General features: G+C 33.7%; 1 protein-coding gene and 1 long non-coding RNA gene across 2 annotated transcripts in view; one reads left to right on the forward strand and one right to left on the reverse strand.

The window, feature by feature from the left end:
• Positions 1-26,034, reverse strand: part of GPATCH8 (G-patch domain containing 8) — an 82,835-nt gene that overhangs the window by 53,703 nt on the left and 3,098 nt on the right. Inside the window, 2 exon segments of the mRNA XM_032457361.1 lie at positions 555-627; positions 8,647-8,721. Of these exon segments, the coding sequence (XP_032313252.1) occupies positions 555-627; positions 8,647-8,721 (148 nt within the window).
• Positions 1-26,034, forward strand: LOC116656781. Its single transcript, XR_004311720.1, has 4 exons — positions 1-72; positions 16,191-16,196; positions 18,009-18,014; positions 26,024-26,034. It is a non-coding gene; the product is annotated as an uncharacterized LOC116656781 (long non-coding RNA).

Raw genomic sequence — 26,034 nt, forward strand, 5'->3', positions numbered from 1 at the left:
CGAACTTAAGAAATGGCCTCTCTGCTCAGAGAGCCCTACAAAACATCTGCTTTCATTTTAAGTTTCACATAGGTTAATTTCTCTCTCTACTACTACATTTATTCTGATTACAGAGAAAAAGAGCCAGGGCAATCACTAGCTTCAGGAAGATTTTGGGAGGGCAAAAATTAAAGTCGGCTGTTGAATAGTTCTCTTTATAATACTGAAGCCACAATACTCCATCACTAAATGATACAAAGAAAGCACACTATACTATATATTTCTTGTACTCCACCCACCCATCACCTCCACCAAAAGAAATTTAAAACAAGTTGAGTCATACACAGTATGTTTGACCTGAAAGTATTCATGACCCAGAAGCTTCTCTTGCAAATTAGCTTAATGGTGATTTAAAATACAGATACAGGAAAAATACACTATTCTAGGGCATAAAAGCCATGGGGGGAAAAGCCCAAACACTTTTTAAAGAAAGACGACAAATATATTCAGGCATAAGATCTGCATCAGAAACATTTTCTTATTCTTTCTTTTTTTGGTATGTTTAAAAAACTTACCCTGAAGAGATTTTCCCAATCCCTGGCCCAGCTTCCACCCATGTTTCTGGAGTAAGCGATGTCCAATATTATCCTGACAGACAGAACAGAGAGACAAACCAAAAATATTCCAATAATATATTCTTCCCTTCCTAGTGATATTTAAACAGGTGATGAGCAAGAGATAATTCTACATATATGCATGCAAAAAAGTGCTAATAATAGGGTAAATGTGCCCAATAAAGGGGGCATTAATGTAAAAAGAAATGCTGGGTAGTATTTTACATGGGAAGAACATAGAGGGTAAAGGTCCTTTCTGATGGTGTGCTGGGCAACTTTGTACATACACTTTAAAAGGAGAAAAAAGGGAAGGGGAAAGGGGGAAGAATACATTTATGAAGTTTAAAACTAACATTAAAAAGCATAAAATCAAGGTACTTATACAATCATATCCACCACCTAGACAGCACCACTTTAAGATTTGTTTAAAGAAAATCTACATTGTGTTTAGTTATTCTGCTTATGTGTCAGGCTTTCATGATACAAAGTAAGTTGTAAGTGTAAGACTGCCCCACCACTAGAAATGAAAACACAATCAGAGCAAAATCCAGGCTAGACTTGATTGGTTTTTTAATATATATATAAAATATAAATATTTAACTAGCATGCAGCCAATATTAAACTGAAAAAACAGTGAGGTTAGTAAAACAAGAAATTAAACTGATTAAACAGAAAAATAAAATGAGCTCAAGCACAGACTGAGTGATGCATTTCAACATGTAATCTAACAAAAATGCTAAAATGTTAGAATGAAACAGGCCTAGCAATAAGTTAACAGTAAAGAACCATTAGTGCATGTAGGGGAAAAAAACCAATATACATAATGTCTCATCTTCCTGGGAGCACACTAGAAAAGGTACTTCAACGTATACTGTATGAAAAGACATCAGAAACAACAATTAAATGTCAGCTTTTTGTGTAACGGTTCAAGATCTCAGAAACCTCTGCAGACCTTTGTCCAATTCTTTGCTTTTTACAAATACTATGAAGTACAGAGACAAAGCTAAAGTAACTATTAACTGTATCAGATAAAATGTTACTCATTCAAAGGAAAACCTTAAAAAATTTTAAACACAAAGTGTTCTGTATGCATTAAAATGTAGCTTATAGCATTAACTGGGTTACCACCATTTGAAAATAATCTCATATTTCCTGAAATCAGTTTATAAAGTGAACAAAACCATAATCTTTGAATTAAAATCAAACATCTCATATTAAACTGCTTTTTATCTTTCAGCTCCATACTCAATGATAAAATGCTTTCTGGAGGAAAGAAAAAAATTATTTTGCTATTATCTTCTCTGACAGTAAGTTAGAAGAAGATTAAGCCTCCCTCATGTCCTGTTTAAGGAAAAAAAAAGGGCCAACTTCCTTCTATGAGTTTATAACAGCATGCCAACCAGAAGAAAACTGGGCTGAGGAGCTGATTATTTCATTGATCAGGGGCAACAAAGATCAGGATACTTTAAAAAAAAAAAATGAGGCAAATGATAATGAAAAGCTTGTTTCTAGAACAAAACATACAATCGTTTTAAACGATTGTATAATATATATACAATTTGTATATATAAATATATATATGATTTGTATAATATATATACAAAATCATTACAGTGCACAAAAGGTCACTAGAGATTATTTTTTGCTAGCAACTGGAAGAATGAGAAAGTGCTATGGTTATGGATAATCCCAGGTAATAACTTCCATATTATCAGATATCACAAAAACTTAGTTCAACACTGGTGCGTCCTTTTCTTCCCTTCTCTCCTCCCAACTGAACTGTCAGGAAAAGCATTCCCTTAACCAGTGTTGAGTGCCTATTTCCAAATAACTTTACTGCTTAAAAAAAAGTTTCTAAGTCTTAATACAAGTAATGTTAGCAGAAAATGAAGATAAAACAGCCTTTATAGTACTATTGTGAAAATAAACTTACCTGTACATAAAACCCTTGTTTTATATAACTCTTACAACTAAATAACTCTGGAAAGGACAAGGATAGCAGAATGACTCTAAGATTATGTAGTTGATTAAAGTATTGTCTAATCTTTTAACAGACTAATGATGTAACTATACTTGGCACAGATATTTAGGGTATTAAACTATGCTGACAAAAATTGTTGCCCCCTTTTTTCAATTTTGAAAAACTCAAATCTTTTGGCTAAGTGGAGATGAGACATTATGCTGACTGTGTTATATTATGAATGCACTAAAATAAACAGACAGATGAAGCAGTATGCTATTTCCAAAAGCAGTGCAAGTGGAGTGAAAGCATTTCCATACGAACCTGGCTTTAAAAACTGGGCTGTCAAAAGAACAGTTAAATGTAACACAAAGTAAGAAACTGTCCAATCACTAATGGTCGTTTTTTTTTTTGTCTTGTTTTCAATTCACTGCTTGCAATTAATGTATTTATTAAAGAAGAGTGAAAGCATAAGTAAATTCACGAGTCAAGACCAGCTGAGAGATTCAAGAGCAGCGTGTTGTGACTGACAACAGTGAAAGGAAAAGCAAATGTTAAAGGGAGAGGGAGAAAAAAGAAAAATTTAGAGTTATACACATTAGCACCACTTTTACAAAACCACTCAAGATGGCTGTCACCTTCTCAGAAAAAGCTACTGATAGAAAATGGTAGTGGCATTTCTCTTCTAAAACTTTAGGGGAAAACTGTTCTTTAAGTAACTCTATCTCCCCAAGTATGAATAGGAAATGAAATGTCAGGGGTTATATTAAAATTAGCATGCCATTCTATGTCCTTAATTATAACAAAGGCAACAAAAATAACAGACATATCTCCCAGAAAGTCTTCCCCTCACCGACCTCCTAGACTTAGTGAACGACTAATACAGAAAATCTGAACCTTTCCTATTATTCCAAACTACCTGCTTTTGGAGGAAAAAAGCAGTTCTGTGACTCTGCAGAAAGGGCTAGTATTCAGTATGGTCTCTTTTCCTACCAAAAAAAGAAAAAAGCTTTATAAACACTCATCAAAAGTCCAGTAGGCTTAGGGATGATGGGTAACACAAGAAAGGCACGCCAAAATACCTTGTAACAAAGCAGACTTGTCTAATCTGAAGTGATCAAAATGTTCATGTAACTTTCACTGTGAGAGAGCAAGGAATGGCCAGCCTGTGAAAATAATCAATCTACTCTGTTTAGGCTGCCAATTATTTCCGTGGATGTTATTTATGATGGTAAACTGAAGTGATTTTCTCAAACAGGTAACCTAGATATAACAAGAGCAACGAGGACTGTTTAGCTTCTGAAATAGTAATAGTTTACCATTTCAGCCATTATAATAATGACTAATCAAACTTTCATTTTTTTATTTTTAAATAAAATATATAATTTGAGGTTTAGTTATAATCTCATGAACCAAAAATAAATATTTTTCTTTTTTTAACACAGTCTTAGTTTGTGACTAACAAAGGGGAATGAACAGTGATAGGTTGTTTATAATTTAAATGCACAATGTAGAAATGCAGGGAAATACTAATTGAAAGCAGATTAATAAAGCAACTGAACTTTGCCCAAGGGAGGTAGGCAAAAGGCTCGTTTTCCACATAATTCATAAATAGTTCCCACAACCTATTTGTTACTCCCGGTGCTTTAACACTCCAAAAATGGTGGCAGTGTGGCATTTTCTTTGGTTAGAAGCATAATGTTCTTCTTAATTTAAACCACGAAGCTGAGCTGAAAATTCACTTTTTTCACCTAGATTACCTAAATTGATCTTCACTTTTCTTCCCATTTCTAAACTTACAAGTAAATTAAAACACTACATTTTAATCTATTGTGCCCCTTTATCTATGTGTGAGAAAGAAGGATATAATTTTTAAATGGCAACATCTTTGATAATAAGGAATGTGTATTATAAACAACTACCAATATGCTGAAAACACAATACCAGCCAAAAACAAAAACAAAAACAAAAGAAACACCTCATTATTGTTTCAGCCATTCCTCAACATTTTTATTAACTAAATAACAAATAGAAAACTTTCCCAGGAACTTTGCTCTGTGAAGCTGAATACCATCACAGTAACAATGGTCATTTTGTCAATAGCACCATCAATCTCTATAATGTGAGCCTACCAAAACACAGATAAAAATTTACTTCATTGTACGAGGCTGATTCCAAGTTTCTACAGTAGGAAATAGAATATCATGTCTCAAGAGAAAACTATATTACAACTATGTCAGTGACTAGATGAATACCAATTCCACACTGAATTTTCTTCTAGCTGACAGCCACATTCAATTTATACCATTTAGCCCATTTTCAACAGTGACAAAAATGGCAAGTCTCTTGAGTGGATTGTAAGCTTTGCTGATTGTGTATTAAAGACTCTATAAGCAAAAACCAAGTGCTACTAGGTGAACCCATGCAAACAACAAGTAGTAAAATTCCCAAAACAAAAAAATCTATAGCTCACTACAGATGACACAATGAAGACTAGAGAGAAAAGCCATATAGTAATGCTACACCATTCAGCTCCAAGAAGCACATTATTTATAGTGCAGTCCACATATGGTCACTGCTAAATGTCAAATCAGCAGGTCTTATAGAGTTACAGTTTGGAACTAGTGGAGTCCACAGATCTAAACAGATATGCAACATGACAAAACCCAATTATACATATACTTCTAAATCCCTAGGTAAGCAAAGTAAACATCAGCAACTGGAATTTGAAAACTTACATTACTTTTTAAAACCTGCTCAGTCAACCTGACAACTAACTGATGGGTAATTTTACTTCTAACTGCAATAATGAAAACATACTTTAAGTCTACAATGCAGGGATTTTGCCTTTTATATAGCTTACAGTCACTCTCCCATCTGATTTCTCATGTTCTTTCTATGGTAAAGGTCATAAAGGACCATATATCCTAAATCATGACAACCAATACTTGGATATATAGTGGAATCCTAGGCTGGGTTTATGGCTTTAGATTAAGTTTTCTTTGTTTTCTAATTATTTTATCTTAAAGTATGTGGAGGTCATAATTACAATAACTGGGACCTAAAAATCTCATAAAGCAATAAATTGAAATATAAGTTCTAAAAAGTTTTTTGTAATAAGGGTAAAACGTTAATACTTTCTACCTCCTCTTTAATTCAGATAATCAAGTTGTCTGGAAATTCTTTCATAATTTTCTTAGAATACGATTTATTCTTGACCAGAAATTTCATTGAAAGATATTCGGTTGGTTGAAATAAAACAGGGAAAATAAAACTTTATAACAAAGATAATGAAATACATTTTTACAAATCTGGATTTTGATGTGTTTCCAACATTTTCTGATTGAAACCGACATACCTGGATCATCTCACTAACAAATCTAGACTTCAGAAGTTTACCAAAAGTATAATGCATTATTGCATCTTTGTATCTCATTTCCCATCTTGCAGGTTTGCAACAAATTTACCCTATTACAAAACAAAAAGACCTTAATCCTATACTCACAATAACCCTTCACACAGGCATATTCTTGGCACAAACCTGTGCAGAGACTTCCTCGGTTACCAGCTGCTGCAGAAGACCTTTGTTAAAAAAAAAAAAATGACTACACCTTTAGCTCCTGCAATGATCTGTAGACTCCCAAAGCTGCATATTTCCAGCCACTTTTGAGTTGCATGCTGTAGCAAAACAGTCAGCACCTCTCAATAGATATTGCTGCAGAGAAAGATTTTAATTCAGCAGACTCTTTCTGTGTGTTAGAAGCAACGCATTTTCCCATAAGAACAAGATAGCTCAATATAGCCAGCCAGCCAGCCTTATAACTAACATACACTTATTTGGTGGGCATTCCTAAGGTGAGAGGGTACTTTCTGGGGGAGATGGGGAGGAGGGGTTGCTACACTGCCTATTTTGATGCCAATCATTTTAGGGCTTATTTTAAAAACTTTAAATTTATCCCCAAATGATTTGGTAAGATTTGGTAAGAGAAATAAAATCCCTATCTTGTTTGTCCCACTCCTATCTAACACCATGTAAGCTATGAAGCTCCTCCCTCCTACTACCTAACTACCACATCACAAATATTGCATTATCTTAATGTGTTTCGGGAGTAAATTTTCATTTTAAGTGTAAGTTATTAATATACATCTCTGAACATACACTTATTCATTAAAAATTAATTATCCAGTCTGAGTACTATATACCATTTGCTATTTTAAGTGGGGAAGATAACACTATTTAATAAATAAGGCATGTATCAATTCCACTCCTACTCACTGAGATTACTCAGGCAGACTGTCTTCTGATAGTGTTCTCCCTATGACATATGCTGGAAAAATTCCTGGACAGTGTGAGAGGAAAAAGAACATCAGTCTCACATGCCAAAGGAATGAATTTTCCAAAAACCTTTAAATGTAGCCTTAAAAGAAGGCTTTACAAATGTTAAATATCATTTAATTTAGTGCTTTTAAAAAAACTTTGTTGAGTATAGTAAAAAATGAATACTAGGCAGCAAATTTGGTCTAACTAAATTTCCTGCTACTGTTGAGTCAGAGTACCCACAGAATTATATAGCTTGTATAATATTAACCAAATATGTACCTTGTAGAATATGGTACTTGGGACTTTCTTCCAATAGCTATCTGCTCTTAAACTCTGACTCAAAAAACAAATTGAATAAAATGGAAAAATTAAATTATTTTTCAAGTACAAGATATTGACTTAGCTAGCCTACAGACTTCATTGTAAAATTCTACCTTGTGATAATTCCCAAGATGATACAGAATAAGGCAAAAACTCTGGTGATTTTTAACTTAGCAAAGTGGGCTTGGCATTTTATCCTTAAGTCAAAACAAGACTGGGCTTTCAGCACAACATCAGGTGTGAATTCTCCCTCTGCAGCATTATCACATGCGTCATCAATTACTGCCATGCCTAAGTCTAGCATCATGCCAGCACATTTAGACAGAAAGTACTATATGCAGTGTTCACTGGACCAGAAGAACAGAAATAAGAAGGGGAAGTGGGGGAGAAAGAAACCCTAGAGAAGAAATTAAAAAAAGGCAGACCGTGCAATACAAACCAGATCATGGCTGCTTAGCTAATATGGGCCAACTGCTGTGGAAGAAAAATGTCGAACACCCCAAGTTGTGTAAATTTCTGTAAACATCTAAACACACACACAAACACACACAACACCAACCTAATTAGGAACATAAATATATGTTGATCCTTTACTATGTTATAGTTATGAAAATAAAAGCTAAGTTAAAATATCTATACTCTCTAAATTGCCTTAACCTGAGGGAGATGTTAGTGTTCTTAAAGGGAGAAGAGGGATGTCTTGACTGCTATAGAGATTCTCTCTCTGATGATTTTTCACTCAAGTTTACCAATAACTCCCTATAACCCTTATTAAATATGTATACTAAAGCACAAATATTAAATATTGACAATACTGACAAGTTTAGACATCTTAACAATGGACTGCGTAATCTGAAAATAATGGGCTTTTCAAAATGAAAGTAATGTTCAAAAATTAAGAGTCAGGAAAATCTCCTTGCTCTGTTGCATGATATCAATATTTAAAACTAAGCCATGTGAAGAGACAGAAAGAATCAACTTTTGACAAAAACCAGACATCTCTTAAGCCACAGAAACCAAAATTACCATGTTTCACAAGAGTCTGGTAAATAAAACATATTAGTCCTTAACTGTTCTTAATGGAACATTTCACACATGATTGTGTTGCCCAGGAAAGATGAAGCTTCTAAAGGATCAAAATACATTTTACTCCTTTACTCAATTTACAAAAATACTGAACTTCAACTTGCTTTCTTTAACAGCATTAGTAAGGGGCAAAATGGTATTTTTTTCCATCAAAATTCTAAATTATTTCTAGATTTTTTCACTGATTCCCCAACATATTAAATACTAGATTACAATCTAAACTCTACCTGATTACTGTAGGGCATGCAAGAAAACAACTCTAAACTGTACTATGTAAGTTTTTACTAAGTTTAACTTCATTCACATCAAGTGTCACACGAACACTACCTAACTAGCTATGACCCAAAATTAAGCACTGATCTTACCGATTCTATAGGCTTGTCAAGTGATGCTTGTTCAATTTCCAAATGTCCTTCTTCATACTGATCAAAGTGATTACCCTGAAAAAACAAAACTAGGGTTATTTTTCCCCAAAGCAATAAATGCCAAAATTATTAGTAAAAGTAATCAAACTAGGGGTTATTTTAAACTTTTCATTCTTTTTCAGTAAGCAACAAAACTCTGCCACAAATTCAGACTTTCTTAAATCTACAAAAACAAACAAACAAACAATTTATTAAAAGTCTAGGTCTAGTAATATGAACTCTTCTTCCTCTGACAAGCATCGAAACTGGTAACTAAAACATTATCAACCATTTGGGATATCAACTCTTAGACTGACTATATTAGGAAGACTGCAGAATCAAAATCAAAGGGCTGTACTGTGCTTTACTTTTCATAAACAATTTTGTGCTACAGAAAATAAGTCCTAACCAAAGAATGCAAATAAAATCTGTATAATACTGCTAAATGTTGATAACATTGTTTTTAATTAAAACTACTAAAATATTCAACTTTAAATCAAGTTCTAACTCCAAAGTTTCAAGGAATTCAAAAAACACAGTCTCTTGACACAGTATCCCCAATACACAATTTCTCAAATGATCTGCCAAGGGAGATAAGCATGCCTGTATAACACCATATTTGACCATAATCAAGCAAGCTGTCATTGCAACTAGAATAAGTTAAAACAGTCAAAATTGAGGATGGGGCAGACAACTAGGAAGCTCTCTCTAATCATGGTTTTCTCTGCTCCATGAAAAAGGAAGAGGCCATAATTTGGCTTTAAATCAGAATATCAATTGTCTGGTTCCCTTCTGTTTACAAAGTAGAGGGCATGAAGATTTGTGAGTCCTGAATTGACCTAAGTCAGAAAGACTAAAGACTTCAGTCTAGCCTAAATCTAATTCAGGCATGGAGTGGTATGATAACTTGAATGTTAACCAGACAAGAATGAAGTCTTGTTTTTCTCTTACAATCCTAAAACTTAATATGGTACCTAAACACTAGAGAACAGTTAAGTGCTAAAATTAAGTGGAAGTGCTGAAAATTCTACAACTAGACAGTTGTGTGTTGATAATGGTCGTACAACACTATTAACGTACTTAATGCCACTGAACCATACACTGTAAAACAGTTAAAATGACAAATTTTGTTATGTGTATTCCAGCACAATAAAAAAATTTTAATTTTGCTGTTGAATTTATCCAAAAGAAGGAGTAACAGAACAGTAGTGAGTTTTCCAAAGACAAAAAGCAAATCTTAAAAATTGAATAGGATTTAAAAGCAGGTATTCCTTCCAAGAATGAGAAAAACCAATTGTCAAGAAATACTAAAAAATGAAAAAATAGCTGTCAATCCTGAAAGTCTGTCTAAATTAATCTCCAATATTTTGTCCAATGACCACTTCAAAATAACACCTACCTCTTGGCATTTTAACTTCTATTCTGACATTTAAAAATTTAAGTTATTGAAAAGATGTTAATTGCAAAGTACTTCTAAATCCCTAAATAATAAAATCCAGATAATGATTAACTCAAACCACACAGTATTATAGAATACCAATGTCCAGCCAAATCTCGTAATTTTCTCTTTCACTTTATAGCACTATATGATTAAATGATAAAAGAATAATCTCAAACTACCAACAATAACTGGGCACTATTTTTAAAGTAATTAAATCTTTATAATATTTAACTTAGGACAACCACACTTTAAAAGAAAACTGCCCCCAAATTTATCACCATCAAAGATAATATAATAAAAGCACAAATACTTACAGATATTATTAGAGAACTACCAAGTAATTCTACAAAAAAGAAAATGGCATCTTGGAAAAGCCATTCCAGCTCATCTTTACTGCACAAGAAATAACTCAAGTTTTTCCAAATAGGTCATGAATCACTAGCAAAATCTTCTTTTAATCTGCATACTTATCATTTTAGAAAATCCTTCTGTGGATTACAAATTACTACCCATAAATACCAGATTCTAAACATGGCTAGTTAAGTTTTCAAATCATTCTGCATCTAACAGACACAATACAAAGCAGGATTAATAATATAGTTTGAGTCCCAAAAAAGACCCATACATTCATGATTACTCATCTTCACCAAAGGTAAAAAGACAAATCAATAGAGAAATAATAGTATTTTCAATAAATGGTGCTGTAACTAGGCATCCATACGCAACAAAACAAAACAAAACAAAACCCTCAAAATGTATCACAGACCTAAATACAAAACCTAAAATTATAAAATTTCTAGAAGAAAATATATAGGAGAAAATTTTGGTGACCTCAGGCTTCACAAAAATTTCTTAATATACAACCCCAAAAGCACAATCTGCAAGAGAAAAAAATTGAAAAACTGTACTAGAGAAAACATTCACAAATCCCTTTACTTGATAAAAGACTTATATCCAAAATACATAAGGAACTCTCAAAACACAATAATAAGAAAATCCAATTTAAAAGTAGGCAAAAGATTTAAACAGATCATGTCACCAAAGAATATAGACAGATGACAAGTACTCAACATCATTAATCATTAGGGAAATAGAAACTGAAATCACAAGGTTAATACCACTTCGCACCTATCAAAATGGCTTTAAAATAAACTAACAATATCAAGTACTGATGAAACTGCACAGGAACGCTGATAGATTGCTGCTGGGAATGTAAAATAGAAAACAGTCTGGCAGTTTCTTATAAACTTAAACATGCACTTACCAAATAACCCATTAATACTATCCCCAGGTATTTACACAAGTGAAAGGAAAAACCTATGTTCACACCAAACCTGTCTGTGAATGTTTGGAAAATATCAAATGTCCCTTAACTGGGAAATGAAGTTAAAAGCTATGGTAACTCACAAAGAAGAAAAAAGAGACAGCACAAATTAGCAAAATAAGAAAGGAAAATGGAGAAATTACAACAAATAAAATAGAAATACAGAATATCATACAAGAATATTATGAAAACTATACGGAATCAAACTGGATAACCTAGAGGAGATGGACAAGTTTCTGAAAACATACAGTCCACCAAGACTGAATCAAGAAGAAACTGACCTCTTGAACAAACCAATCACTAAAAATGAAATCGAAATAGCAATAAAAAACCTCCCTACAAATAAAAGTCCAGGACCGGACAGCTTCACTGGGGAATTCTACCAAACATACAAAGAAGAACTCATACCAGTCCTTCTCAAGCTATTCCAGAAGACTGAAAAGGAGGGAATACTCCCAAACTCATTCTATGAAGCCACCATCACCCTGATACCAAAACCAGGCAAAGACACTACCAAAAAAGAGAATTATAGGCCAATATCACTGATGAACATAGATGTCAAGATCCTCAAAATATTAGCAAATACAATCCAACAACACATAAAAAAGATTATACATCATGACCAAATGGGGTTCATCCCAGGGACACAAGGGTGGTTCAACATACACAAATCAATGTAATACATCACATCAACAAGAGAAAGGACAAAAACCACATGATCATCTCAATAGATGCAGAAAAAGCATTTGATAAAATTCAACACCCATTTATGATAAAAACTCTCACCAAAGTGTGTATAGAGGGAACATATCTCAACATAATAAAAGCTACATATGACAAACCTACAGCCAGCATAGTACTCAATGGTGAAAAACTCAAAAGCTTCCCAATAAAATCTGGGACAAGGCAAGGATGCCCACTATCACCAATCCTATTCAACATAGTCTTGGAAGTCCTAGCCACAGCAATCAGGCAAGAGAGAGAAATAAAAGGGATCCAAATTGGAAAAGAAGAGGTAAAAGTGTCACTATATGCCGATGACATGCCACTATATATAGAAAACCCTAAAAGGTCCACACAAAAACTAATAGAGCTGATCGAAGAATTCAGCAAGGTAGCAGGTTACAAGATTAACGTTCAAAAATCAGTTGCATTTCTCTACACTAACGATGAATCAACAGAAAAAGAAAGTAAAGAAACAATCCCCTTTAAAATAGCACCCAAGTAATAAAATACCTAGGTATAAATCTAACCAAGGAGGTGAAAGAATTATACACAGAAAACTATAAACCATTGATGAAGGAAATTAAAGAAGACTTTAAAAAAATGGAAAGATATCCCATGCTCTTGGATTGGAGGAATCAATATTGTTAAAATGGTCACACTGCCCAAGGCAATCTACAGATTTAATGCAATCTCTATCAAATTACCCACGACATATTTCACAGAACTAGAACAAATCATAATAAAATTTATATGGAACCATCAAAGACCTAGAATTGCCAAAGCATTACTGAAGAGAATGAAAGAGGCTGGAGGAATAACTCTCCCAGACTTCAGACAATACTACAGAGCTACGGTCATCAAGACAGCATGGTATTGGTACAAAAACAGACATATAGACCAATGGAACAGAATAGGAAGCCCAGAAATGAACCCACAAACTAATCTTCGACAAAGGAGGCAAGAATATACAATGGAATAAAGACAGTCTCTTCAGCAAATGGTGTTGGGAAAACTGGACAGCAGCATGTAAAGCAATGAAGCTAGAACACTCCCTTACACCATACACAAAAATAAACTCAAAATGGATCAAAGACTTAAACATAAGACAAGATACAATAAACTTCCTAGAAGAAAATATAGGCAAAACATTATCTGACATACATCTCAAAAATGTTCTCCTAGAACAGTCTACTCAAGCAATAGAAATAAAAGCAAGAATAAACAAATGAGACCTAATGAAACTTACAAGCTTCTGCACAGCAAAGGAAACCATAAATAAAACAAAAAGACAACCTACAGAATGGGAGAAAATTTTTGCAAATGAAACCAACAAAGGCTTGATCTCCAGAATATATAAGCAGCTCATATGACTTAATAAGAAACAACCAAACAACCCAATCTAAAAATGGGCAAAAGACCTGAACAAGCAATTCTCCAAGGAAGACATACAAATGATCAATAGGCACATGAAAAAAATGCTCAATATCACTAATTATCAGAGAAATGCAAATCAAAACTACAATGAGGTATCACCTCACACCAGTCAGAATGGCCATCATTCAAAAATCCACAAATGACAAATGCTGGAGAGGCTGTGGAGAAAGGGGAACCCTCCTACGCTGCTGGTAGGAATGCAGTTTGGTGCAGCCACTGTGGAAAACAGTATGGAGATTCCACAAAAGACTAGGTAATAGACTTACCACATGACCCAGTCATCCCGCTCCTGGGCATATATCCAGAAGGAACCCTACTTCAGGATGACACCTGCACCCTGATGTTCACAGCAGCACTATATACAATAGCCAAGACATGGAGACAGCCTAAATGTCCATCAACGGATGACTGGATAAAGAAGATGTGGTATATTTATACGATGGAATACTACTCAGCCATAAAAACGGACAACATAACGCCATTTGCAGCAATATGGATGCTCCTGGAAAATGTTATTTTAAGTGAAGTAAGCCAGAAAGAGAAAGAAAAATACCATATGAGATCGTTCATATGTGGAATCTAAAAAAAAAAAAAAACAACAAAAAAAAGCATAAATACAAAACAGAAATAGACTCATAGACATAGAATACAAACTTGTGGTTGCCAAGGGGGTGGAGGGTGGGAAGGGACAGACGGGATTGCAAAATTGTAGAATAGAGAAACAAGATTATACTGTATAGCACAGGGAAATATACACAAGATCTTATGGTAGCTCACAGAGAAAAAAATGTGACAATGAATATATATATGTTCATGTATAACTGAAAAATTGTGCTCTACACTGGAATTTGACACAACATTGTAAAATGATTACAAATCAATAAAAAATGTTTAAAAAATAAATAAAAAATAAAAATAAAAAAGTAAAAGCTATGGTACACACATACAATGGACTATTACTCAGCAATAAAAAAGCGACAAACTGCTCACATAAGCACTAACATGTATAAATTTCAACGCATGCTAAGTGAAAGAAGCCATACTCAAGAAGTTACTGTATCATTCTGTTAATATGGCATTCTGGAAAAGGCAAAACTAGAAGAAAACTGACCAGTGACTGCCAGGGCCTATAAACTGACATGGTGGCTATACTATGACGGTTTGCTAAAACTCGAACTATATACTAAAATGGGTTAGTTTCACTATATTTTAATTATACTTTGATTTTTTAAATAAAAAAGGTGGGAAAAGCCAATATTTCTACATTTCCCCCCTTAAAAATATTCCTTAAGCATTAAAAAAAGTTTAAATCCGGAGGAAAGGATATAGCTCAGTGGTAGAGTGCATGTTTAGCAAGCACCAGGTCCTGAGTTGAATCCCCAGTACCTCAATTGAAAAATAAATAACCAGAGGAGGGTATAGCTCAGTGATAGAGCACATGCTTACCATGCATGAGGTCCTGGGTTAAATCACTGATACCCCCATTAAAAAATAGGTAAATAAACCTAATTACCTCCCCCTCTAAAACATACCTAAATAAGTAACTAACTAAATAAATAACTTATTACCTCCCCCCAAAAAACAAACAAACAAACAAAAATAAATAAATAAATTTTTTTTAAATTTTAAGTTTAAATTCTATTCTACAAACACATTATACTGGTAGTTACATGAATCTACACGTCAAAATAAAAATATTACTGTATAAATTTTAAAATTAAAAATAAAACAAACTTCAAACAAGGTGTTGGTGGTATAGTGGTGAGCATAGCTGCCTTCCAAATATATGCACATATATGCATGACTGGGACATTGTGCTGTACCAGAAATTGACACACTGTAACTGACTATACTCCAATTTAAAAAAAAAAAAAAAAAAAACCTAAAAACATACACAGACAGCTCTGGAATACTTAAGAGGCTGTTTCTAGAGGTTAACTCAGATCTGAATGCCTAAGAGACAAAAGATGAGAGGGAGGCTCTGTTTTTAACTGCTTGTGTTTTTTTTTCTTTAGAATTTTAATATATAGCCTAATTACTCAAATACCCTAACAGAAATCATATCATATTGTGTTTATCTCTGGTTATTTAAAGTGAAAACTACATATATTTTTTAATCAATACCGCTATAAAGTAAATTTTAACCAAATGAACTTTTCAGTGAAACCAACAAATTTACACATTAAAAAGTAGAAGTATCCTGCTGGGTTTTTTTTCCCCCGATTCAGTCTAAATTAGAGATTGTTCAGAAAAGAAAGCTCAGAGAGAAACTCAATTTTAACAATGTACTCATGTGGTCTTGCCACATTTATAACAGCTATCTTTTGAGTACCTATATTTAGGTAAGTATCAGGCATTGTGTAGTTCACAGGCAATATCTCAGGTAATCCCCTCAAAGACCCAACAAGGTAGTTGTCATAGATTATTTCCATCTTCAGATGTGGAATTCAGAGGGTGTAAGAAACTTGCTAAAAGTTACTTAAATAGTAAATAAAGAAGCCCAAATTCCAAACCCTCTATAACTTTTAAGTTCATGCACTTTCTTCCTGTTATGCTACTTTGTGACTTTTTTCCCAGGAGGAAGAGGTAAGAGGGGGATCACTAGGAGAACAATATCACATTTTCCATAGCTATTACAAATTTAAAATGCAGATCACATTCACTGTGACATTTTCTAATATACTATTTTTAAAAGTAGAAACTAAAGTCCAACAGGGGAAGCGTTTAATACTATTTTGTTAAAGCAACAATTAGGGAGTCATCACAAAAGTTTTAAAACTATATAGTAATATGTTACTAACTCAGGGAATTAAGAGAAGTCACTTCTCAACATTTATGAGTATCTGTTTGATTTGCCATAATAAAACAATTAGCTGCAACATTTAAAAAGTATAAGTGTTTATATTTTTTACTGTTTCAAAACTTACTCTTAAATTTTAGGAACCATGACACCAATTCATAAAGAATAAGAAACAACTATCAATAAAGTACTTTTCATACAAGAAAAACTATCAATACATCTTCCACCTCAGTTCTTTAAACCAGTTATTACCAATTCTAAGTCCTATTTTTATTGCAAATTTGCTGTTTGACCTCATACAAATCATGTTATATTTCTCATCCATTGTGTACTCACTTTAAAATGAAGAACTTGAAGTAGACACATTTCTTAGTCTAAAATGCCATGAATTTGCAGATTTAAACTGAATTAAATTTACCCTATAGAAAAAAAGGCTGACTCATTTAAAATTTGGTACTACAAAAACATAATTACCATCAATTTTTAGGGCAGTGAAATTATTCTGTATTTTGGTGGATACATGTCATTATACTACATTTGTCAAAACTACAGAACTATACCAAGAGTGAACCTTAGTGTAAACTCGGACCTTGGTTGATAATTATGTGCCAATGTTGGTTCACCTCTTGTAACAAATGTACCACTCTGGTGGGAGTTGTTGATGATTGCCCATGTGTGTGAAGAGGGGAATGGACATACGGGAACTCTGAAACTTCAGCTCAACCTTGCTGTGAATCTGAAACACTTGGTTTTGAGAAAGTTAAGTAGTTTAACTTTCACCCTTGAATACTTTTGTCCCTTCTGAATGCTCTATTAGAAGAGCAAAAAGAAGAGAAAAGGAAAGAATATAAAGTGTGATTTCAAACTCCTAGGTTACAAACTATGGTAGTAGTAGCAGTGGTGACGATAATGATACTACTTTATTTCTTGCCTCTCTCCCACACAAAATTTTTTTCAAGTCATTCTGATGAACTTATTAAGATCATTCTTTCCAAAAATAGTCAGTATGGCGTCTAATTATGTAAATGCCTCAACGGGGATTTGAAGAGAAGTATTTTTTTCTACTTTACCCTGCTTTCAAAACCTGGTTTTAGATCTCTCAAATCCCATTAGAATTAGCATGATATCATATAAACCAGGGTACTTTTAGAGCAAAAGGGAGAGCTAATCTTAATTATCCCAGGACAAGAAGCATAAACTAAACATACAGTCATCCTAGTGAAAATTCACAGATTGTACATTACAAACATTTCTAAAATTTGGTTTTAATGATGACTGCTTTAAACACTTATTCCATTGTCTAAATCAACTCTTCCTTTCTAAATATTACTTGCTTTCACAGTTGTAATATAGCTTTTCATTTATGCTGATCAGAAATGTAAGTTCAAAAAGATCAGACTAAAAGCAATCTCATGTTTCTAAAAAAAAAAAGTGTCAAGGATTTTTAAATGCACACACATGTACACATACACATCCAGCTGACTCTCTTTCAACTGCCTATTCCCTCAAAAAAAAAAAAAAAAAAAAAAAAAAGCATCAACGTGTGGTAGGTCTAATTACAAATGAATAGAACTTGACTGACCTGCATGTCATTAAAGCACACAGTAGCTCTAGTTCCTTACAGGTCAAGGATTCTGCTTCCAAACACACGACAAATGTGGAAACTTCTCTATTACAAATTTAGCTGTAGTGATCATTCAAATATAAATAGTGACAGGGGCTGCCCTAAATTTATCCATATAAATGGAATCTATTTTATTTGCTAACCAGTGCTGATTTTGGCAGTCACATAATCCGAAAGCTGTACCTTTCCCAGTGATTAACTATGTGGTAATTAACAGGGAAAATTAGAGTTAGAAAATCAGAGTTAGTTAATTAGAGGGACAATTCTTTAAAATATCACAGCCAACAGCCCATAATTTCAAATAGCAAAAGACAATATTTAAGACCCTAAAGCAGTGATAGTCTCTTTCATCTTCCTATGACTATGAAAATTTAATACAATTTCTAAAAAAAAATTTAATGAGAAATATCACTCATCATCAAAGTCAGCAGATCCAAAGTTTCTGATCTGAACAGTCAAATCAATTAACATGAGGATCATACAGACTAAAAATTTAAATCCTAACTTTCCCCATCAAGACTAGGTATGAACCAAGTCTGAAAGTTTTATCTTTGACAGTTTATTGCACCACTCATGCTAGCCCTTTTAGCTATTAAGCTGCTTACTGTAGACACTCCTGTCTCTGCTCCAAACCTCCCCAACCAAAATTCATCTTTTATACTGTATGTACCATTATTTTCTTAGAGACTGTCTAACGCCACTAAGTGGATATGAATTTGGACTTTCTAAATTCAAAGCATATAATGATGCTGATTTCACCTGCCATGGAACCAGAATGGTATGTTTAGCAGATAGAGCCATATAAAATGACTGTATATTCCATCTATGAGCAAAACCAGTCCTCCTCTGTCAATTAAAAGAGAATTCATCTCTGTCTCCCTCTCTTCTACTCATTTCCAAATAAACAATTTCTAGTACTGTCTTAATTCAGAAAGAAAAAAATCTCAGGATGAAAAACCTATCCAAAAAGAAACAGACACTCTGGGGGATTACTGATGTCACTTTATTAGTATACTTATAAATTTATTTCAGTTCAGAAAGTAGACAGAAACACCACTGTGGTCAATTCCTCAAAAACCCCAGTTCTTCACTGCTGTTTTCACAATCATATAATCTGATTCCAATGACTTCCAGTATATTATCATAAAACCAAAGACACTAGAAATCAAATTTTTACTATCTGTCAGCTGTATAAGGCTGGACGGATTACCAAACCATTCTCTGGGCCTCGGCCTGTTTCCCAATGGTAAAGTCGAGATGATGACACCATAGTATTATTGCATAGGTTTTGAGATTTAAAGAGGCACAAAGTAATGAATTATTATTTTAAAACATTATTTAGGCCAGTCAGTAACCCAGAAGAATAAAGTCACTCATGAAATTTAACTATTTGTAAATTGGAAGGAAAGATAATTGGCTAAGCAATCTCAGCAAATATCTAAGAACCTGAAAACAGATTACACTGAGTCAAGGGTATGAGCATATCACACACTCATCTACAAATACATGTATATCTGTTTGACATATCAAATTTTCTGGATAATTTGACTAGAACAAGAAAGGACAGGTTTCCAAAAAACAAAAACAAAAACCCACAACACTACACTGAAAAATGAATAACTTTAAAACCCCATAGGAGAAATCGACCCTTTTCAGAAATGCAGACAAAAATCAGCCAACAATTCTTGAGGCATTCAAAGAGATAGGGAGTCAATAGTTAAGAATTCCTCTGGGACCCATAGTAATGCTTATTATTTGTTTCACCACTGGCTGGTATGACAACTATCTATTCAGACATTTAACAAAAACTCTGCACTAGTCCACAGAAAAACAATGTGTGTGTATGTGTCATAGCTAAAAGACTGCTGTAATTATATACAATACATAATAAAGCAAGGTTTTAACTCTCCATAACACAACCTCCATGCTTGAAATATCCTTCAGCTGGTTTTATAAAATATCACAGAACTAATAGTTCAAGCTAGATAATCCACAGCATAGCAGGAAGCTGAGTCCCCAAGTCTGGACATTCTCCTCAGACTACTAAGCCTTTCCTTACTACATACTTGCCTCTACTTTACCATTAATTCAAACACTGGAGCAACTTCTAGATGCCAGACCCTGACTCAGTACTAGAAATGAATAAAATAAGAAAAGACTCTGCATTAAAGAAGTTCCATGTCTAGAGAGATGAGATAAATTACAAGTATACAATAGGAGAGGTAAAACAGCACAGCGATTAAAGGCTGAGACTAGTCCAAACTACCTGAAAGTTACCTCTTTAACTTGCTAGCTGTGTGAAATGGTTTAACTTTTTCATTTGTAAAGTAGGGATAATAATAGAACCTACCTTACTGGAGGATTACATGATATAATAATGCATACATCAATGCCTAACACAGTAAACACTCTGTACTGCCAGCTACTACTATTACTAATAAAAATGCTATAATTGAAATATGACCAAAGTGCTATGGGAGCGCAAAAAAATGAAGGAAGTAACTGTGCCTAGCGAAGTTATCAGATAACAGCAAATTGAGTCTTAAAGAATGAATAGTAGGAATTCCAGACAAGTAAGAGCATATGCAAAAACAAGAATAATGAAAGAGCCTAGCATGTCCAGATAACAACAGAAACTATAGGATAGCAGGACAGTGAAGGGGAAAGAAAAGAAATACATCTGTTAATATGGCACCAGATGCTTCAGAATCTTATAAGCCAAGTTAATGAGTTTGGATCTTACACTCGAAACAATCAGGTAAGAAAGGAAAAGTCACATCTTAGGACTGGAGAGATCAAGTTTCAAACCTGAGTTTACTAATTGCGTAGCCTCAACTTCTCAACTTTCTCTTCTGCAAATTGAAGGACACTACCACCTAGTTTGGACGCTTACTTGGATGAGATAAGTATCTCCAAAATGCCTTGGCACAGAGCTAAGCAATACTACTCAACAAATGGTAGCTGACAGTACCATCACAAGATATCACAGTAGTCAACTTTTGATGCTATAATGGTCAAGGATAACTTTTTGGTACCCTAATTTGACAGTATCCAGTAGCAGTAACACTCCTCTGCCACCTACTCTTTTACTGGAACAAATGAACAAAGTGGACTGACTTTTTAAAAATTTTTTTGTTGTTCTTTTATGATGCCATGCTAATAAACAGGCACTTAACAAATGTTTGGGAAATGGAATGAAATTTCTGGTAGCCCTATAAACAGCAAAAAGGCCAGCAAGAAGTCATGAACACTATAACTCAATTAAAAAATGTTAAAACAAAAACAAACAAAAAAACAAAAAACAAAACAAAACAAAAAAGAAGTCATGAACAACCAATTAAGCTTGTAACACTGAGACATTTCTGGGGAAAAAAATTTAATGATAAACATACCAACTATTTCCTACTAGTTAACTGGTAGAAAATGCTGCCATGTATTAAAAGAGAAATAACGCTTTGCATAATGAAGACAATTCCAACACTCATCTCCTTAAAAAGAGGCCAATCTATAAACCACAGCAGAAAGAATGCTACAAAAGAAATCAGAAGATTAAAGTTTAAAACTCAGCTCTGTATTTTCAAATACTTAATTTATCCTCAGTTTCTTCATCTATAAAAGAGTTACTACCTATTCTATTTACCTTGCTGAGTTACTGGAAGAATTAGACAAGAATGTACGCAATGGCACTTATTAAATCATGACAGTATGCAACTACACAATATTACCATTCTAACATCCAGGTTAGATGATTTTACAACATCCTGGGACCTCCATTCCCTAACTTCCTTTCCTATAATGATCTTGTCCTCCATCCTACCTTAGTCATTTCACTTTCATGGTCATTACCAATTATTGCAACCCTTCCATAATCTCTACTTCAAACATTGTGCTCTCCAGCCACAACCTTCTGTCTTTCCAGCTCATTCCCTCTACTACCTCCATTCCTACAACTCTTAAACCCTATCAGAACCTACAATCCATTGATCCAACTTTTCTCTCTACCTCCCACCCCAAAAGTTCTCTTATCTCCCTACCAAGCTTAAAAAATCACATAGCCCATTATACAATCACTGCCTTGTATGTGTCCTACTCCTCTGCCACCACTCACATTTATTCTGTTTAGTGGAGACTGGTTATCAAAGCTTTAACTGTATGTATAGCATATCTAACACAACTGTAGCTAAATCAATTGGAAGATCTCTACTCCCATGCTAACACGCCTTAAAATAGCTAGTACATGCCTACTTAGAGCATTAAAACAAAACTTACTTTTATAGCCCTAGCTTTCACTTTCTCCCTACTCCCAATGGCTAATTCATTGTCCTAAAAGACCCAATTCTGTTAGTTCCACTTCTATACTTTTCCCTGGCTATTTTCTCCCATTCTTTTCCTTTGCAAGGATGCAATCCACCTTTCAAGATCCAGTTTAAATGCTAAGTTCTTCATAAAGGTCCACCTAATCATCCTACCTTAAGGTTTCTCACCTTTCCTTGGGGTTTTGCATTTATTGACTATAATACTATTCATCTGATAATCATGCTGGTCCTATGTTTAATAAATTAAATATTATTTTTGTTATCTCTCCAGCTAGAATAGCTTTTCGAAAAAGACCATTCTTCACCAACTTCCCCCACAGACATACTCATACATACTTCTTAGTACAACCACTATTCAAATTTTGTTTTATTTAACAATCTTTTCATAAATTAGCTTACAGTCTTAAAAAGAGCTCAAAGTAAATATATCCCTTGGTATCTCTTGTGCAGATGATATCCTAAAGTAATATTAAAACAATTAAATTTTCTACCACTTCTGCCCCTTCTTGAAAAATACCTCATAATTTTACTCATAGCTTTACTTGTACCAACAAGAGAAGTTACTGACATTACAGCACATAATCCACAAGCATCAGCTTTAGTTTCTTCTATAGTCAAGACCTATAGTATCAAATTAATTTCTTGATTTTTCCAGTACTGACTATAAAAAGGGTGAAAAATTAATCTGCTCTTCCCTCTTCAACTCTGGATAGTTACATGAACCATGAGATATGAGTACTGACTTTTCCAACAATCATTATTTAAAATGTCAGAGCAAAACATGATCAATGACTTTTCTCTATTACAACTTTAAACCTAGACAGCTGTTTTGATTTCGATCCTATAAAACAGAGATAAACTGAAATTCCTCTTTGAAATCAATGTAATTGCCAGAGTGGCAAGGATGACAAAAAAATAACTGGAACCTCATGAGATGAGAGCAAATGTAGTATTACAAAAATAACTTTCCGGTTGCTTGAGAAACACACAACACAAGATTTATCTTACCTTAACAATGCCAGTAAAAAGAAGAATTAAGGCAAATAACAAGCAACTCCCATTTTTGACCCTAACTTTAACTTCTTACTATCTATAGGGCTTATTAAAATATGTGCTACTAAACTATGTACAAGGCCAAAGCAACTTTAGCTACTTTTTCTTCCATACATTCCTAAATTAGGTATAAAATACTCAACGTATGTTAAATTCCAAAGAAATCATTTTGTACAAGCGTGACAATACAATATATTCTGTCTTTTGGCCTGGGTATAGTTAATTTTTTAACTATGCACTGATTAATACAATTATGCACATTTGGTTTGACTTTCACAGTTAAATGGACAATTCACTTTTTATAACTGGAAAATCATTACAACATCTTCTGGTATTCACTGCAATATCAATCAATGACTTCTTTCAGTATTTGTGATGGTCATTTGTAATTCCTTTGGTAATTGCCATGAGTCAGCTTTCACTTAACACTAAATGGCAATGCTAATAAGAAAAGAGAATGCCAGACATACAAGCAAGTAGTAAGTTGCTTCAGGGAAGGAATTTTAAGAGAATTCAAGAACTGGATGTCTACCTCAAGATGGAATCCATTTTCATTAATAAAGTATTAGACTTATTAAGTAACAAGAACAAAGATGAAACCTCTACATAGGTTTCAAATCTATAATTCAAGATCTCATGAACTTCTGCTACACCTTTTCAGAAAATAATAACCTTGACCATATCAAGACAACAGACTGTCCTTTTTTCATCTTATCATGTACCCAAATAGACTGAATTTATATGGAAATTATCTCAGCAATGAAGTAGTACAATCAGGATAACTAATTATATATATGTGTTTAAAATTTTTTTTAAGTCACAAATTTTAGTTCTGGTTATGTAACTTATAGAAACCTGAGAAAATGGGATAAAACAATTCCTCTGCAGTATTTTAATAATAATTCTGTAATATCTATAGAATAAAAAGAAAGAATACAACAGGGGCATCTGTTTTCTCATAATTTTGATAGTACTCAGCCTAATGATATATTTGTCTAGATCTGTTTCTTCTTGGTCTCCCATGCCTACTCTAAAAACAAATAAATAAGGACAACATCACACGAAGCCCTATGATCATCACAGTTCCTGCCAACGCCATCCTCCCTTCAGTGCAACTTATCTTCCTCTATGATGTTATTCCTTGATATGTCTCATGTTTTTAAGTGCCTTTTGCCTTAAATATATACTTTCTACCCTTCAAATCACCACCAGGGAGACTTCCTTTATGCTGACCTTAATTTGGTCACTCTCGATCTATTGAGAATATACTAACCAATAATTCTGCATTTGCTAATATCGTGCAGATATTAGATATTAGCAAATCTAATATTCATTCATCATCAGTATTCTGAAATTTGTACAGCCTTGCTTCCAATTCTTTCTATCTATCATAATATGTATGGGAAAGGAAACAATGATTTTGCATGTTTCAGTATCCCATGCAAAGCTGACACTGATTTTCACAGCTAGTGACAACTCTCTCAGATGACAGGAGAGAAACCCAGGAAACAGAGATTAGAACACTTGCCCATGTGTCATCTCTGGCATGCCTGCATTAGAATGCCAACTCTATTATACAGTACCACACAGAAAATATTCTAATATACTTCTGTGGCCTAAGTATTTTAAAACTGTAAACCTTCCTTAATGGTTTTAATTAAAAGTGATCTGAAGGTCACATCTGGTATCATATATGAAACACAAAAAGGAATCCTACAAACATACCATTTAAAAGTAATATATGACTTGCTTACTGCTATGTCCCATTACAATTATTATACAGGGTGTAAGAAGTTCTCCGATAATCTTTACATTTTTATTATGACCTTTAAGATAGTGTTTCTCATTACCACTCACTGGTCTATTCTTGTAGCTCCTGTTCATTAGAAATGGGAATACATTCAGAACAAGAAGAGGCTACTTTAAATCATCAGTCCTCTGCAGGTACACAAACTGAAGAACATTCCTCACTAGCATTCAGCTGCATCACCATTATTAGCTGCGCAACCACTAAATGCTAAGCAATGTGTATCTTAACACCTTATAGTTGTACATCACTGTACAAATAATACTTTCTTTATTGAATCTGTAATTCAAAAATGTTGAATATGTCTATATTGTAAATTATACTAGATTATTTTCCATTAGTTTATGTAACATTTCAATCTGTGAACAAATATGCCTTAATTTGGTAAATGGAGGTAGAAGCCATGTCTCATTCAGAAATTAAGGTCAGATTCTTAAAGGAGTAGCTAAAACATTTAAAAAAATAAATACATCAGCCTAAATCACAAAGACTTCCAACGATAAAATTCCACTTAAAAGGAGTACACAAAAGAATAACTGAATTAAAATAACAGTTAACAATATATCCTCTATGACACAGTGTAACTTATCACTGTCAGAAGCCTCCCTAGAAGCCCTTGGGAGACCAAAAAGAAACAATATGGACAAAACAGAAGAGTAAAAATTGTAAGTGTATTAACCTTTCTAAAAGCTCATTTATTCTTTGTGACCTATAAGTTTATCCTTCATCCATGACGACTTAGTTATATAAAATATATAACTGCCAGTAGAGATAATGGTCACAAGCACAGGTTCAAAAGTCAAAAAGCCAGAGTCTGAATCCAG

Source organism: Camelus ferus, chromosome 16, assembly GCF_009834535.1.
Source record: "Camelus ferus isolate YT-003-E chromosome 16, BCGSAC_Cfer_1.0, whole genome shotgun sequence".
Taxonomy (NCBI): Eukaryota; Metazoa; Chordata; class Mammalia; order Artiodactyla; family Camelidae; genus Camelus; species Camelus ferus.